The 15319-nt window shown below is 55.4% G+C and overlaps 7 protein-coding genes across 7 annotated transcripts in view; 5 read left to right on the top strand and 2 right to left on the bottom strand.

Annotated features, from left to right (window-relative positions):
• Positions 1-1567: 1567 nt before the first annotated feature.
• Positions 1568-3118, bottom strand: zrfC (putative ZIP Zinc transporter; the record flags this gene model as incomplete). The annotated part of the gene is made up of 4 exons (XM_026746832.1): positions 1568-2356; positions 2404-2680; positions 2725-2877; positions 2925-3118. The coding sequence occupies 4 exons, from the start codon at positions 3116-3118 to the stop codon at positions 1568-1570; spliced, it is 1413 nt and encodes a 470-aa protein (XP_026604312.1).
• A 596-nt stretch (positions 3119-3714) lies between these two features.
• Positions 3715-4660, top strand: aspf2 (major allergen Asp F2; the record flags this gene model as incomplete). The annotated part of the gene is made up of 3 exons (XM_026746831.1): positions 3715-4072; positions 4136-4569; positions 4619-4660. The coding sequence occupies 3 exons, from the start codon at positions 3715-3717 to the stop codon at positions 4658-4660; spliced, it is 834 nt and encodes a 277-aa protein (XP_026604311.1).
• Positions 4661-4864: 204 nt separating this feature from the next.
• DSM5745_04814 (oxidoreductase, short chain dehydrogenase/reductase family) lies at positions 4865-5916 on the bottom strand (the record flags this gene model as incomplete). The annotated part of the gene is made up of 4 exons (XM_026746830.1): positions 4865-5065; positions 5118-5231; positions 5300-5411; positions 5504-5916. The coding sequence occupies 4 exons, from the start codon at positions 5914-5916 to the stop codon at positions 4865-4867; spliced, it is 840 nt and encodes a 279-aa protein (XP_026604310.1).
• Positions 5917-7066: 1150 nt separating this feature from the next.
• Positions 7067-9112, top strand: DSM5745_04813 (uncharacterized protein; the record flags this gene model as incomplete). The annotated part of the gene is made up of 8 exons (XM_026746829.1): positions 7067-7134; positions 7188-7307; positions 7671-7717; positions 7876-7994; positions 8052-8440; positions 8499-8671; positions 8719-8784; positions 8835-9112. The coding sequence occupies 8 exons, from the start codon at positions 7067-7069 to the stop codon at positions 9110-9112; spliced, it is 1260 nt and encodes a 419-aa protein (XP_026604309.1).
• A 519-nt stretch (positions 9113-9631) lies between these two features.
• Positions 9632-11628, top strand: DSM5745_04812 (uncharacterized protein; the record flags this gene model as incomplete). Its single annotated transcript, XM_026746828.1, has 5 exons — positions 9632-9679; positions 9724-10315; positions 10375-10592; positions 10666-10837; positions 10868-11628. 5 exons carry the CDS (start codon positions 9632-9634, stop codon positions 11626-11628), a joined length of 1791 nt encoding a protein of 596 aa, XP_026604308.1.
• Positions 11629-12541: 913 nt separating this feature from the next.
• Positions 12542-13180, top strand: DSM5745_04811 (uncharacterized protein; the record flags this gene model as incomplete). The annotated part of the gene is made up of 1 exon (XM_026746827.1): positions 12542-13180. The coding sequence occupies one exon, from the start codon at positions 12542-12544 to the stop codon at positions 13178-13180; it is 639 nt and encodes a 212-aa protein (XP_026604307.1).
• A 957-nt stretch (positions 13181-14137) lies between these two features.
• The window catches only part of CweA (putative GPI anchored protein), a gene marked incomplete at both ends in the record, with an annotated part of 2766 nt that continues 1584 nt past the window's right edge, over positions 14138-15319 (top strand). The window contains one exon of the mRNA XM_026746826.1: positions 14138-15103. Coding sequence (XP_026604306.1) covers positions 14138-15103 — 966 coding nt within the window. The remainder of the gene's footprint in view (positions 15104-15319) is intronic.

Below are 15319 nucleotides of genomic sequence, written 5' to 3'. Positions count from 1 at the left end.
GTACTGCGGGATGCGGCTGGTTGGATGTGTGAGATCGGCTAGAAAGCTGCGACTATCGGCCGGGGTGGAGGTATGAAAGGGATGGGATGCGTCGCTTCCAGCCGGTTTGTTTGCTTTGCTATTGGCCATAGTCGTACTAATAGATGGGGCTAGGTGAGGCTATATTGCCCGTAGGAGCCGTCATTCTTGACAGAAGTGAGGTAACTTTGGTAAGGTTAAGCTTTGTATCATGACGTGCAGGAAACGTCGCGAAAGAAAACGCAAAACACCACCTGGCACCACGTTTAGATCCAAAAAATCTCCCAAGATCTGCATCGCAGAGAAAAAGAATGGACACCGAGTCTTTGGGAATGTAAGAGACCCTCTTCGGATTGCCGGTTGAAATGCATCTTCGTCTAAGTAGTCTGAAACTCGATAGCCAGACAAAGATTCCGGCTATTGCTAATATCAGTATACTGATTCCCTACCGCCGTTTTGCACGATGGTAAGTGTTCAAAGCGCAGACATTCTTGCCCACGGGGCGGTAGTCGTCCGTGAAGAATGCAGGGTGGGCGCCAACTTTGACCACCACCCTGACCAGTAAAGACAATGGTCGGTCCTGGCGTCTTAGGCGTCGCTTGTGCATGTCCTGCTGTGAGCATTCCCATGAAGTTCTGCGGCTTAAGATGCGGGATCAAGGTGTAGACTAGGGAAGGGGGACGCCGCTAAGCTCGCATTGAGGAGGGATTCGACACGGGGTCTGGTGGGAATGCATGAAAACTTAGAAGCTCCTATGTAATGCCAGAGCTGTTTAACTAAGAGAGAAAGAAATAAAGGGAGGAACAACGCACGGCAAAAGTAGAAGGGAAAAGAAAAAAAGACATCTCCCCGACTGGGAGTCGAACCCAGGTCTCCCGCGCTTGTTCTTGCGAGAAGTGACAAGCGGAAATCATGACCGTTAGACCATCGAGGATTGGTTGTTAGAGCACCTTCCCAAATTTTAATACATTCAACAATTGTTGGATTGCAGTAGCGTGAACATCTCCGCGCCCCTCATCGGCTCTTCGAACCACCATCTTTCTCCAATTCATCGCTTCCAAGGTTGTCTCAGCCTTATGCAACAAGCAGCTTCGGGGATCAAACCAGTACTCAATCTTATTTAAAATTCATTTTATACCGCTCTGGTCATATTCGCGCTCCCGTATGGGCCTCTCGCTAATACGTTGGTCGTTATATATTTCCCCCAGACCGCGCACAGCAACACCAACTTCAATTGCACCAACAGAAGTTAACTTCACGGCAAGTCCAAAATCACGCGCTATAAAGACCTTACGTTTCTATTACACCCAAGCGTTTATCTAAGCGACGTTACCTGTAAGTGGAAGGCTTCGTCACAACGAACGACTGCTTACTCGACGATAGTATGTACAGATTTCATTCCAGCTATCGAACCAGCTCCCAACTCCCAACCCGGAATAGTTTTGATGACCCCAGCCGAGCATGCAAGGGGTACAGTACCGATCAAGCCAACGCGTCGTGCTCGCGAATTCCATCACAATCTATTTACAAACAAGCCCACCATCCACATTCACGCCCACTTCCCTAGCACACCCATCAAAACCATCCCAGCAACCAGCGAGATCCCACCCGCAGCAACATGCCCAACCGACGCATTCATCATCTCGCCCCCCTCAATAACCCAATCGCGCGCCCACATATCCACAACACCAACCCACACCAGGATCCCAGCGGAAAGCGCGTCCAGCGTCCCCAGCGCAATGAGCGTCTCCCGGTCCTGCCCGTTGAACGAGTGGATGACGCCCATCCCAATCGCCATCCCGATCGGCGTGATGAGCGCAAACACTGCGCCCATGATCGCCTTGCTGGGGAACGTGCGGCCGGGAAGCAGCGCGATCCGCGCGCCGAGCGCCAGCCCCTCGAAGAACTGGTGGAAGACGATCACGACCAGGAGCGTCTTGTAGAAGGAGTCGCCGGCCACGACGAGGGTCACGCCGATTAGGATGCTGTGGAAGATCACGCCGGCTTCCATGACCAGCACGGAGAGCTTGGTGTTGGGGTTTGTGGGGTCGCCGCCGTGGTGGTGGCCCAGGGCTGCGAGGGTGTGTTGGTGGGGTTGCAGGTGTGGTGCTTCGGCTTCTGCTTCGGCTGCGGATTTGGAGGAGACGTTTGAGGTGTTGTCGGTGGGTAGAGGGGCGGCTGCTGAGCGGGCCGAGCGAGCGAGGATGAAGCGGTGGCCGAGGTATTCGGTCAGGAAGGAGAGGAAGATACCGGCCATTACGACGGCCGATGTCGTGGCTTCGTATTCGAGCCCGCCGAGGCACTCGTTGCCGAACATGAGATCTGCGTGCGTGTAGAGCTGGATGGTCAGTTTGGGCGGGACTATACGGGCGATGTGGAACTTACATGGACGAATGCGGTCGAGAGGATGACGCCCGTACCGAATTGCTTGATGATGGTCGACGCCCAGGCGTTGATCGTCGCGGACGGGAGTTTCACGAGACCCATCGGAAGGAAGACGCCGATGGAGCTGGTGACGAGGACGACGAAGAGCGTCCCGATACGCAGGGGCATATCATAATCCCGAGTTTGGACGCCGCAGGAAGATCCGCTGCTGCTGCTGCCGCTGGATGACCCGCCGGTGCTGCCGCCGCTTTCTGATTCCCCGGGTGAGAGACAGTGTCTGCCTGGTCAGTATCGGTAGGTAGGAAGATGCGAGGCACTCACTCTACGCCTGCGTGGAAATGGCAGTTTTCTCCCTCTGTGCTCTCTTCCGTCGAATCAGTGTCCGTGGACTCTTCGCTGGTGCTGTTGGTAGTGGAAGAGCTGGTGATTTCTCCTAGGATCTCGACATCGGCCCCGTCCGCATCGACGCAGTACCTACTCGGTCAGCGGCCGAAGAAACAAAGGCTGGGCGAGACGCTCACCATGTGCTTCCATGCTGGTGACAGTCTGTATATTCTGAAGGCGGGTCTCCAGCTGGGGTGTTGTCCAAAAGCACCTGAACTTCGCCGCCGTCTTCAGTCAAACAATATACGTCATCACCATGCTTATGACAACCGGTGATAGAAACCGCCCGGGCAAAACCGACAGCGGCCAAAACGGGAAGAACGATTTTCATAGCGCAGACTATGTGAGGCACAAGGGAGTCCACGAACCGACGTCTGGGCTTGAGCTTGAGCGAGCTTTGACACAGCAGCACGAACAACTCAAGCTATTTATCACCGACTCGCCCACAAGGTATCGCAGCGGCGAGAGCACGAAATGGACAGCATCGAAAAATCTTCCGACCCTCTCATGAGGGTTGCATTTCCCATCCTGCTAACCACCAAGGTACACCCGCCAAGCGCTCCGCCAAGGGACTCGACCGCGCCAAGTGCCAACAGCAGGGCCGCGACAGACCCAACCTTCTCGCGGTGGAGAAAAGTGCCGGGCTGCCTCTTCCTTGCAGTTTAGCCCGTCGTCCCCAGGGTCCCCTCGCGGGCTTGGCTGCTTGGCAAGACGTGGGATGCAATGATGCCATACAGAAATGCGGAAAAGACATCGGGTGAGGCGAGGATTCCAAGAAGTGCCATCTCTTGGTGATCCCAGGGTACTCGATCATGGCCGAGAGAAAGGTATAAATACAGGCCAGATGGCGACCTGCATATGCCTGCACCTGCAGACTGACAGCGCCGATCGATCCAGAGAAAAGTCAACAAACCCTCTCATATCAACATGCAGTTCCTCGCCCTCGCCCTGGCCCTTTGCGCCTCAAGCCCCGTCACGGCTCTCCCCGCTAAGCAGACCCCCCTGCCCCTGGAAGACCCAGTCAAGTCCCCTTTCCCCATCCACCACAGCTGCAACGCCACCGAGCAGCGCCAGCTCGCCACGGCCCTCCAAGAGACCGTGACCCTGGTCTCGCACGCCAAAGATCACATCCTTCGCTGGGGCAACGAGAGCGCCATCTACCGCAAGTACTTTGGCGATAGACCGTCTCTCACCGCAATCGGAGCATACGACATCATCATCAACGGAAACCCAGAGACCATTCTCTTTCGCTGCGATAACCCCGATGGGAACTGCGGTCTTGACGGTAAGCCCCTTCCCTTCTCAACCGAAGCCCGAGCCTCTTAAGTTCCCAGTTTAACACGCACAGGCTGGGCCGGCCACTGGCGCGGCGAAAACGCCACAGACGAGACCGTCATCTGCGAACTGAGCTACACGAGCCGTCGGCCCCTGAGCACGATGTGTTCGCAGGGGTATACCGTTTCCCAGTCCGAGACCAATACGTTTTGGGCGGGGGACTTGCTGCACCGGTTGTACCACATGCCGGCAATTGGGCAGGGGCTCGTTGAGCACTACGCCGATGGGTACGAGGGTGTTTTGGAGCTGGCGGCGGGGAACGGGACTGAGGCTGTGCATGACTCGGAGACGCTGCAGTATTTTGCGCTGGAGGCTTATGCGTATGATGTTGCGGTTCCGGGGGTTGGGTGTGTTGGTGGTGAGGACGAAGAGGAGGAGGGGGATGAAACGACTGAAGAACCTGTCCAGGATGACCAGGATGAGACGGCTGAGGAGGAGATTCCTGAGGTGAGTGACGTGCCGTTGTATGACAAGGCTTGTGGACTGATGTTGATAGAACTGCCACACCCACGAAGGTGGAGAGCTTCACTGCATCTGAACTATCGGATTGCATTCATCTCGCAAAACACTATACCGGTCTTCGAACATTCGAAGAAATCCTCCATGTGGAAGAAACCACTCACACTAAGATAATGTACACGATATACGACACTCCTAGACGACCACTCATTTACACATACCATAATAAAGCAGCGCAATGCAAAGTGTCTATCAATTCTATAATCATACTCATATCAATCTTCTATGCAGAAGCACAATGCCCCCCATCAACCCTCAGATCCGCCCCCGTCATGAACCCACTCCCATCAGCCAGCATGTACACACTCGGCGCCTTGAAGTCCTCCGGCACCCCGAGCCGGCCGAGCAGCGCACCGCGCATCCACGTCTCCTCGACCTCGGGCTTGGCGACGAGCAGCGCGTCCGTCATGGCCGTGCGGATGTACTGCGGTCATCAGTAAGTGCCTAACAGATAAAGCGTAGGTGGGTGGACATACACCCGCAGACAACGTGTTCACTCGGATCCCATACTGCCCCCATTCCTGCGCGACGGAGCGGCACATCTGGTGCACGGCGGCTTTGGAGGAGTTGTAGGCGGTGCATGTGAGGCCCTTTGGGTAGCTGATTAGCTCGCTGATGTCTCGTGATAGCCCGGTGTTTGAAAGGTAGGGTAACATACCCGATTCGCAATCTGCCCCGACATCGACGCAATCATGACAATGCTCCCGCCACTCCCCTGCTCCTTGAAGATCCGCGCGCAGTGCTTCGCAGGGATGAACGTCCCAACCACACTACGCAGCACCATTAGCCAACAGCCAAACACGCAAACACGCAAACACCCCAAAGACCTCCCTGGAGAAAAGAGGGAAGAAAAGAAGCATACTTAACATCCAACATCCTCCTCCACATCTCAACCGGATACTCCAAAGCCTGCACCATCTGCTGAATACCCGCGCACGTAACCAGCCCCCTTAGCGGCATCCCGCGCTGCATCCCAACAGCCGCAATACTCTCCAGCGCCGTCTGCACCGCATCTTCATCCGTCACATCGCACTGGGTGTACGACGCCTGCAGGCCTTGTGACGACGCGAGTTTCTGGACACAGGCCCATTCTTCGGGGGATGGGGTCGGGAGGAGGTCGAGGACGGCGACGTCGGCGCCGGCTTCGAGGATGGCGCTTGTTAGCACGATGCCGAGGCCGCGGCCGCCGCCGGTTATGGCGATTGTGCGGGTGGTTAGGGTGAAGAGGGGGTTTGGGGGGATTGGGGCTGTGGAGGGGAGGACGGTTGGGGACATTTTGGTTGGGTTTGTTAGGTATGCTTAGGGTTAGGATTGGGATTGGGATTGGGGGTTAGAGGGGGAGGGGTTGTTTGATTTATAGGGGAGCAAACTGGAGATTACTGGGAATATGGAGACATGTTGCATGTGCTGTTCAGAGGCATCGAATCTCCTAACATGGAGATATTAGTTGTCGCCCGGTCGTCAAACTTTACCGATGCAGTATGTTGGCTTGCAGCAGAGCCGATTCGCAGCAAGTCTCCCGGCATCCCGAGGGCTGGGGTGCTTAATGCTGCTTGTTGGGGGAGGTGGGCCCTGGACACGGGGCTTCCCCGGCCTCAGTGGTGCCCGGGGCGACCGTGTCACAATGCCAACAGGCCACTAGCTCCCACAGAGCATGGGGTCGGTGTCAATAAAACCGATTTCCTTTAAAATCACCTCAACTACCTCGCAGATACACTAATTTGGTCTTCGTGTATCCAAATTACCGCCCGTTCGAATCCTGAAGAGTGGAGGCTGGCTCTAAGGTCGCCTAGCCCTAACCACCACAATCGCCCTAGGCGACCTCGCAACACCCAACTGATGAATACCTGCAGCACAGGGAAACGAATTGGAGCAAGGCATTTTGGGTTAGGCAAGTGACCTGTTAGCATATCCGAGTGCTTAACATTCCCCGAGTAGGAAAAGTTGGAGGATCCGGGGTCGGGGGTTGTCCGGGGGGATCCACTTGGCTGAACGATGCAAGAACTTGGAGGAACCGGGTTCAGATGATGAAACAGAGCGAAAATTGGGGTAAACAGGATGGGATTCAACGATTTATTCTGTATCGTGGACTTTGCAGTGCATTTAGGATTGTAGATGGACAGTTCGAGGGTGGTGTACGGTACAAGCATCTTACCAGTATTCAAGCTCGTCAAGCCCAGCTAAATCTAAATCCAGGTCTCGGCTTGACTCCATCGAGGCCAGTGCAACCCCAGGATCAGATATCCCGCAACGACCGACGCCACGCCGTCACCCCGTGGGTCGCTGTTCCGCGTAGTATGACACCGTCTCCAGCTCGAGCTGTCCCGAGCTTTTCCCGGCCCGGTTCTGTATATAAGGCTTATTTCCTGGCTAGATAGCTCGATTCTTAGGGTTTCTTTCTCAATTTATTGCAAATACTATCAAAATGCCGCTTCTCGTTGGGAAGACGCTGAGCTTGGCTATCACGGCTACGGCCGGTAGCGGTTTCTTGCTGTGAGTATACAGTACCCGTCTAAACTGAAGGTGGGATGGTGCTAATGATGTAGATTCGGATATGACCAGGGTGTCATGTCGGGTCTGCTAACCGGCGATGCCTTTGTTCGGACGTTCCCTGAGATTGATACCACTGAGGGAGGACATGGGAATTCGTCGTTGCAGGGGACTGTGTGAGTCTCCTGCCGATTCCTACATAGAGCGCGGGCCGGTTAGGGCATAGCTAATTGGATATGTTAGGGTCGCTATTTATGAGATTGTTCGTACTATTCCCGACTATCAAGACAACTGCTCACCGTTTAGGGCTGCTTCTTCGGCGCGATCCTCTCGCTGCTCTTTGGCGAGCGCCTCGGTCGTCGGTGGTGTATCATGGCTGGCTCGGTGATTCTGTCGATTGGAGCGGCGCTGCAGGCCACGTCGTATGGTATCCCGCAGATGATTGTCGGGCGGATTGTTGCTGGTGTTGGGAATGGTCTTAACACGAGTACCATCCGTACGTCTCTTCCACCTGACCTGGTCTATACTGACGGATGCAGCGGTGTGGCATTCGGAGCTGAGCAAAGCCTCGAGTCGAGGGAAGGGGGTGGGTTTACCTTTTGGTTGTTTATGCTCGTGCTAATCCGTGCAGCTTGCCATCGAGCTGACTATCAATATCTTCGGCGTGATGACGGCGTATTGGGTTGGTCAGTAAAGACCCCTTCCTGAGCTGGACTACCTTATGCTAAGTCTCCATGAATACAGACTACGGCATGAGCTACGTGAGCAACGAATCCCAATTCCGCTTCCCCCTCGCCCTGCAGATCCTCTTCGCAATCGTCACCTTCCTCGGCGTCCTCGTCCTCCCGGAGTCGCCTCGATGGGTGAGTAGCCTCCGCCCCAACTATCCATAAGATGCGTAGCCCTCCTAACACCCCCAGCTCATCGCCCACGACCGCCACACCGAAGCCCGACAAGTCCTCTGGTCCGTGCAGCCCAACGCCCGCCTAATAACCCCAGACGACCCCGCCATCAACCTCGAAATCACCTCGATCAGCCGCACGGTCGCCGAAGAGCGGCAGGCAACAGAAGCCGGCTCGTTCAAGATGCTGCTGCAGGACGGGCCCCAGCGGATCCGGCACCGCACGCTGCTGGCCATGGGCGGCCAGATGATGCAGCAGCTGTCCGGCGTGAATCTGATTACGTATTACAACACCGTGATCTTCGAGCAGTCGGTTGGCATGTCGCATAATCTGGCGCTGCTGATGGCGGGGTTTAATGGGGTTGCGTACTTTGTTTCGACGTTTGTGCCGGTTTGGGTGATTGATCGGTATTTACCTCTTTCAATAGGGTTTGGTTAAATGGAACTAAGCTAATGCCGGGGGTAGACTTGGACGTCGCAAGCTCATGCTCTTTGCTGCGGGTGGGCAGTGTGCTTGTATGGCTATTCTGGCTGGGACGGTGTATGATGGCGGACACGCGGCCGGTATTGTGGCCACGGTCATGCTGTTCCTGTTCAACTTCTTCTTTGGAGTTGGCTTGCTTGCTGTTCCGTGGCTGCGTAAGTTCACCTTTTTTGTATAGAGAGTTGATGCTAACCCTACTTAGTACCAGCCGAGTACGCCCCCTTAGCGACCCGAACTCACACCGCTGCATTGGCGACAGCAACAAACTGTACGATCGACCATACCTTCCAAATAATATTTTCACTAATCAGTAAATAGGGATCTTCACCTTCCTCGTAGTCGAGATCACCCCGGTCAGCATCTCCAACATCGGCTACCGCACGTACATCTACTTCGCCGTCTTCAACTTCTGCTTCCTCCCCCTGATCTTCTTCTTCTACCCGGAGACGCGAAACCTCACGCTCGAGCAGATCGACCGCCTTTTCACCGGCGAGAAAGTCCGGCTACACTGGGACACTTCGATGGGCGTCGCAGGCGACACTGAGCACAGACTGCAGGAGAAGACGGGGGATGCGGAGGTGCAGCATGTGGAGTAGCTGTTTCCCCCGGATAAGGAATCACCAGGCAAACAGGCTAAATGGGTAAATCTGCATACTTCTCCAGATCTTGTTGGTGGCTCGGACTTTGCCCGACCCCATTCTCCACATGCCAGCTGCGCTTGGGCTCTCCTGATCGGGCAATTTCGATTGACGTAGTGCTTTTCTTTCCCTGCTTAAGAAAGTGTTTACCCCGTGTTTTTGGGTTGATGATATTGATATCCCGTTATTGTTGTGTTTTAATTTATGAATGTCACTATCATGAACCCTGCAGAGGCGGAACAATCTCGGCCTGTACCGCGCAAACGAACACGTACCGGTTGTCTGAATTGCAGTCGGCGGCGGAGAAAATGTATGCCACGGATAATATAGATAGTAGTGTGCTGATGACCAGTGATAGGCGACGAGGTCAAACCGACTTGTACGGGGTGTAAACGGCGGGGAGACCGGTGTCAGTGGCGGGTTCTAGGGGCTTTTCGAGATGCCAACATCAAGGTGCTGGAGCCTGGGCATCCGTCCATGTCTCAGGCCGTTAGTCGACCGTCGAGGCGGAAGGAGAAGTTCAAGGTATGTTGCGTTCAGAAAGTTGCGGATGGCGCTGACTCTAATAGATTTTGACTGTTGAGCCTTCCCGTCGCAAGGATGGCAAGAACGTTAGCACAGAGAAGGAGACAACAGCTAGAGAGCCAGAGCCAGAGCCAGAGCAGGCTCCCTTGCCAGCTACAGAGGCAGTACCAGCATTATCACCATCTCCAACTCATATACCCCAGCCAGAGCATATGGACATGGACGTGGTCGAAGCCCTAACGTCTCCATCCACCACCCAATTCACCACCAACGACCTCAGTCAATCGTACATCTCCTCGCCAGAGTTTATAGTCGATGAACTCAACGCGTTGCACAACCTCTCAAATCCCTATCAAGGAATGACGCCGCCCCTCCTCGACTCCAGCGTCTTCTCCGATCTAGACAACCCAGCAAATGACGTCTTCCTCCCTGGCTCAGCATACGAGGCTCTCCATACAGCACTTCGGAACCGCCAGCTCTGGACAGCGCGTCCAGATATACCAAGTCGAACAGGCTCTCCTACACCAGGCGTCGAAACTGCACCAGATCGACGGAGCGAGTCGCGCAGGCCAGGGCGGTTCGAGGTATCTCCAGACAGGGAAAATATACTTTGGCAGAACTACCTGAATGAAATATGTCTCTGGGTATAGTCTGACCTATTCTATTGCCATAATAAATATATCCTGACTACTTAGCTCGACATGTTCGACAACCACCGCCACTTCGCCTCGACATTCCCCCAGATGGCCAAGTCGGCTCCCCATCTCCGCTACTCCATCCTCGCCCTCTCAGCGCGGCAGATGGAGCGCAAGCAGAACGAGCACTCGCAGTCGGAGAGTCTGTCGCTGTACCAAGAAGCCATCCACTTGCTCCTCCCAGAGCTGGAAAGCAAGTCGACGCCCGTCATTGCCTCGTGCGTTATTCTTTGTGTGCTGGAGATGCTGAGCTGTATGCCAGTCACGATCAGATATATACATCCATGATAGGTATTGACGAAACCAGGCAACCCCAAAGAATGGCGCCGCCACCTCGACGGCTGCGCATATCTCATCCAAGCCGCCGGGATAAACGGGTTCTCGGGGAATGAAGAGCAGGCGTTGTTCTGGTGCTTTGCGCGAATGGGTATCCCACCCCTCCCGGTCTCTGGTCTCTCTACATGTAATCATGAACTAAAGGTATGATATACAGACGTCTGCGGCGGCCTCATCTCCGAAGAAGAAACCATCATCCCAGTTTATCACTGGATCCCCCCAGACATGACCCCCACCGACGCAACAGCCCTCTTCCTCGCCTCCAACCACGACACCTACGCAAACTACACCGTCTACCTCTGCGCCCAAACCCTGCGCGTGCTCTTCCGCCGCACCGCCCCGGCCTCCTCCTCCCCTTCGTCTCCCTCATACCCCGGCAGTCCCTCCGAGAGCAGCGACACCTACATAACCCGGTGGACGCACCTCTTCACCTCCGTGGAAACATGGTACGCCCACCGCCCTAGCCAAATGAAATCCATCTTCAATATGCCCACATCCTCCAGCTCATCCGCACCCCGGTCCGGGGGCGGGTTCACTGAGCGTCCCTTCCCAACAGTCCTCTACGCCAACGGCGCCGCAATCTCCGGAAACCAGCTGTACCACACGTGCGCATTGCTGTTACTGCAACACAAACCAAAAACCCTCGAGCTCGCTCTTGCGCGGCCGCGCCCGCGATCCGTCCTCTGGCACGCGCGCCAGATCTGTGGCATTTCGGCGTCGAATGCGCACCATGGGTGCTGGACGAATGCGCTGCAGCCGCTGTGGATTGCGGGGAAGGTCATGTCGCACTACTCGGAGCATGAGGCTATTTTGGAGACGTTGGAGAGGATTGAGAGGGAGACCGGGTGGGCTACGGCGTGGAGGGGGGAGGATTTGAGGGGGTTTTGGGGGGATGAGGGGGATTGGGATGGGGAGTAATCTGTCTTGTTAGTGGAAGATGAGCATGTCTATTATATATACCGGTATATGGGTTTATGGCGATGTGATTGATATACAGCTGGAGAGGATGATACCCGCCCGGACAAGTTCAAGCCCTAAGCCCTAAGACTTCGTCCTGGATCAATTGCGCGAGACCAAGGCCGGAGGAAATCTTCGCTCGCTCTCTGTTACTTTTTGTTATTTATCAACAGCAGCTTAAATGCCTCAACATTCCATGCGTTGATCGAATCAAGGGGTGTGCGTGCCTCACCTAGCGCGATGCAGCCCCTGCAGGAGGATCTGGAATGCCAACCTTTGCCGGCCCCCAGACAAATAGAAATTATACCGAGTAAGCCTCTTGCTTGCTGCGACAAGGTCGCTCGAATGATCTAGAGTCCGATGGTTGGTGGGCGGGTTTGCTTGTTATTCAATCGCCATTGTATGGTAGACCGCGGGCATTCATCTTCAGTAGAATTTGCCTCTCCTGAGTACAAGTTCGACTTGCTGAGCAATTCATCTCCGCGGAGACTACCTCTTTCCTTTCAGCTGCGGTTGACATGATCATCGAGTGTTTCGGTGCCAGTGAGGAATTCTTGTGCAGATAGGCATGGTAGGCCCAAGCCAGCAGGTGGGCGAGACATTACATTGCAGTCCATTGAAGAAGGTCGACTCGAGGCAATTACCGTGCCAACGCCTGCAATGCGGCTGCACAGGGTTTGCCCCCGCGGAGATGGAGGCCGGCCGTGCTTAAGGAAGCTGCGTTCGGCTTCAACGTCCGGCGGCCTGACTGACCGGCAAACTCTATCAGTCTCAACTGTTGGGCTCTTCATCATCTTCATCTTCTCACTCTCATCCATCAGAATTTATCAAGCATCCCCTTTCGCTCAGCCAGTGCATCAAACGCACCTGCAGCATGACGTCCTCCACCGATCCCAACTCGGCAAAACCCAAACAAACGCCACTGCAAGCCCAAACTCAGCCCCTCATGGCCGCAGAAAAGCAGTCGCAGTTGTCCGACTCCGACCAAGACCAAGAAGCAAAGACGCTCTCCGTCTCAGTGCAAGAAAAGTCCTCATCCTCCTCCCTCGACTGCGATCCCATCGTCACCGAAGATCTCGACGTCCAACAACCCGCCCCCGAGGAATACGACCCGTCCGTCGGCGCAAAACCATACTCGCCCTTCTACCGCCACGCCACGCCCTCCTGCAAGCTCGCCAGACTCGCCTCGCAGCGACGCCGATCCCACAGCGTCCGCGGCGTGGGCAGTCCGATCGACGATATCGAGGGCCAGCGACCGCCTTGGCATCGACTGTACGATGTTGAAGAAGGACGCGAGGAGACCGGCAGCTCCAAGACGAAGCTGAAGCTGTGGGCCAAGAAGAAGAAATACTGTGATTGTCTGGGCGGGTTGAGCGCGAGGCAGCGCATGGCGGTGAAGATCGCGGTTGCGGTGGTGCTGGTGGGGGGCATGGTGGCTGTGGCGCTGGGGATTACGGCGGCGGTGGGAGGGGGAGTGTGGAGGGGTGAGAACCGGACGGAGAAGCTGGGATGAGGTTGTGTTCTGCTCTTCTCTTCGTGTATTTGCTATCGATGGACTGTATAGATACCCCTTGTGCCTGGCTGCCTGAGGCAGTAATGTGTGCCTGGCGCCGGAGGAGTCGGCCCGGGCACGTGACGCTCGGCGACAGATAAAATCCCGTCGAAAATGAAAACCTTTCGCCTTTTTTTCTTTTCTCTCCATACATCGAAAAAAGCTAACAGAGCCTGCCACGACCGTCGTCCAGCCTTTTCTACGGCGACGAGTTGCCTTCGGTCTACGGACTGATCGGCTCTGGAGAACAACCTCCTTGATAGGAAGTTTCTTCCCTGCTCCATGGGGGAGGAATGTCGATGACGGGATACAATTATCTTTCAGTTTTTTTTTTAGTGTAGACAGTAGCAGTACAATTGGCAGTAGCACTGGAGATCTTGAAGAGTACTCCGTAGTCGAGGAAAGAAAAGTGCTCGAGGTCTGTCGCTCGCTTCTGGGCTGTGACTGTCAACACCACAGTGTCTGTCAACACAGTGTTTCCCTGTGCGTTCCAACCAACCTTGGACCATCCCTTCCTTCGGCCTCGCTCCTACGTGAGTAGTAGTACGTGTCCTGGAATGTCCCTTTGCAAGTTAAAGAGGTGCAAGTGCAATGCGCGATTTGCCAGAGCCGTCGCAGCTTCATTCCTCTACACATTCTCGTCCGTCGTCGGTGCGCATTCCTGTGTTGCCCCGGAGCCAACATGCCTCGACACCTCCCTGAATGCCATCGCCCACAGCGCCTGATAAAAGGCAGCTGAGCCTTCATGGATGGACAGCGCAGCGGCGACCTTCTTCGACTCCGACTTACTTCGACCTTCGGCACTTCGTTTCGTTTATTGTTTGCATCTTCTTCCATTCCATCGTTTAGGCCCCGGCCGAGCCACTCATTACTTCGTATACACCACCAAACAACTACACCTAATCAGTAATATTCACGATGAAGGGCCTTCACACCGGGATCCCCCTCGCCGTCCTGGCCGTTACTGCGCGCGCCCAGAGACACGGCCACCACAAGCGCGCCGCCGCTCCTGAACCGTTCGAGGGCGGCGACGACATCGGCAATGCGTTTAGCATTGAAAACGTCAATGCGTATTACTCTGAGGTTAATGAGGAGTATAGCGATGACCACTCGGTTGAGATCGATGAGACGACCATCTTCAAGAAGCCTCACTACCGTCGCGACGATAACTTCCCTGAGGTTCCTGAGCGCGCTACCGTCGTCGGCGGGGATCCCTCTGGCTATGAGGATCCGTCTGGCTACGAGGACTCCTCCGACTACGAGGATCCCACCGACTACGACTACGAGGATCCCTCTACCTACGACGACCCCTCCGACTACGAGGACCGCTCCGGCAACGACATCGGCAACATCGTCGACATCCCGACAGTCAACTCGTACGTCACCAAGTACTCCGGGACCTACACCGACGACCACTCCGTCGACATCGACAAGAACACCATCGGCAAGCCGCGCCACCGCCGCCAGAACGGTGGCAATGACGTCGGCAACGCCGTGTCCTTTGCCGACGTGCACGAGACCTCGTACTCCTACACTGGCAAGTACAAGGATGATCACTCCATTGACATTGATGAGACCACTATCATCAAGAAGCCTGGTTACCGCGGTCATGGCGAGGAGAAGTCTGGCAAGGAGTACTCTGGTGAGGAGTACTCTGGCGAGGAGAGCTCTGGCGAACAGTACTCTGGCGAGGAGCAATCTGGCGAGGAGCAGTCTGAGGAGTACTCCGGCGAGGAGGGCCGCACCCTCCACCAGCCCATGCACAAAGCTCGTACCGTGTATCCCTACCAAGGCGACGACATCGGCAATTCCTTCAGCCTTGCGACGATCAACACCCACACCACGGAGATCAACGAGGACTACGAGGATGACCACTCCGTGAAGGTGAGCAAGACCGAGGTCATTACGCCTGAGGAGCACAAGGACCCGCCCAAGCCTCACTACGAGGAACACGAGAAACCGAAGGAGCATGAGGAGGCTAAGAAGGAGGAGGAGCCCAAGAAGGAGGAGCCCAAGAAGGAGGAGCCAAAGAAGGAGGAGCCTAAGAAGGAGGAGCCTAAGAAGGAGGAGCCCAAGAAGGAGGAGCCCAAGAAGGAGGAG

Source organism: Aspergillus mulundensis (assembly GCF_003369625.1).
Source record: "Aspergillus mulundensis strain DSM 5745 chromosome Unknown scaffold_4, whole genome shotgun sequence".
Classification (NCBI taxonomy): domain Eukaryota; kingdom Fungi; phylum Ascomycota; class Eurotiomycetes; order Eurotiales; family Aspergillaceae; genus Aspergillus; species Aspergillus mulundensis.
This window is presented reverse-complemented; position numbering and strand designations above follow the sequence as displayed.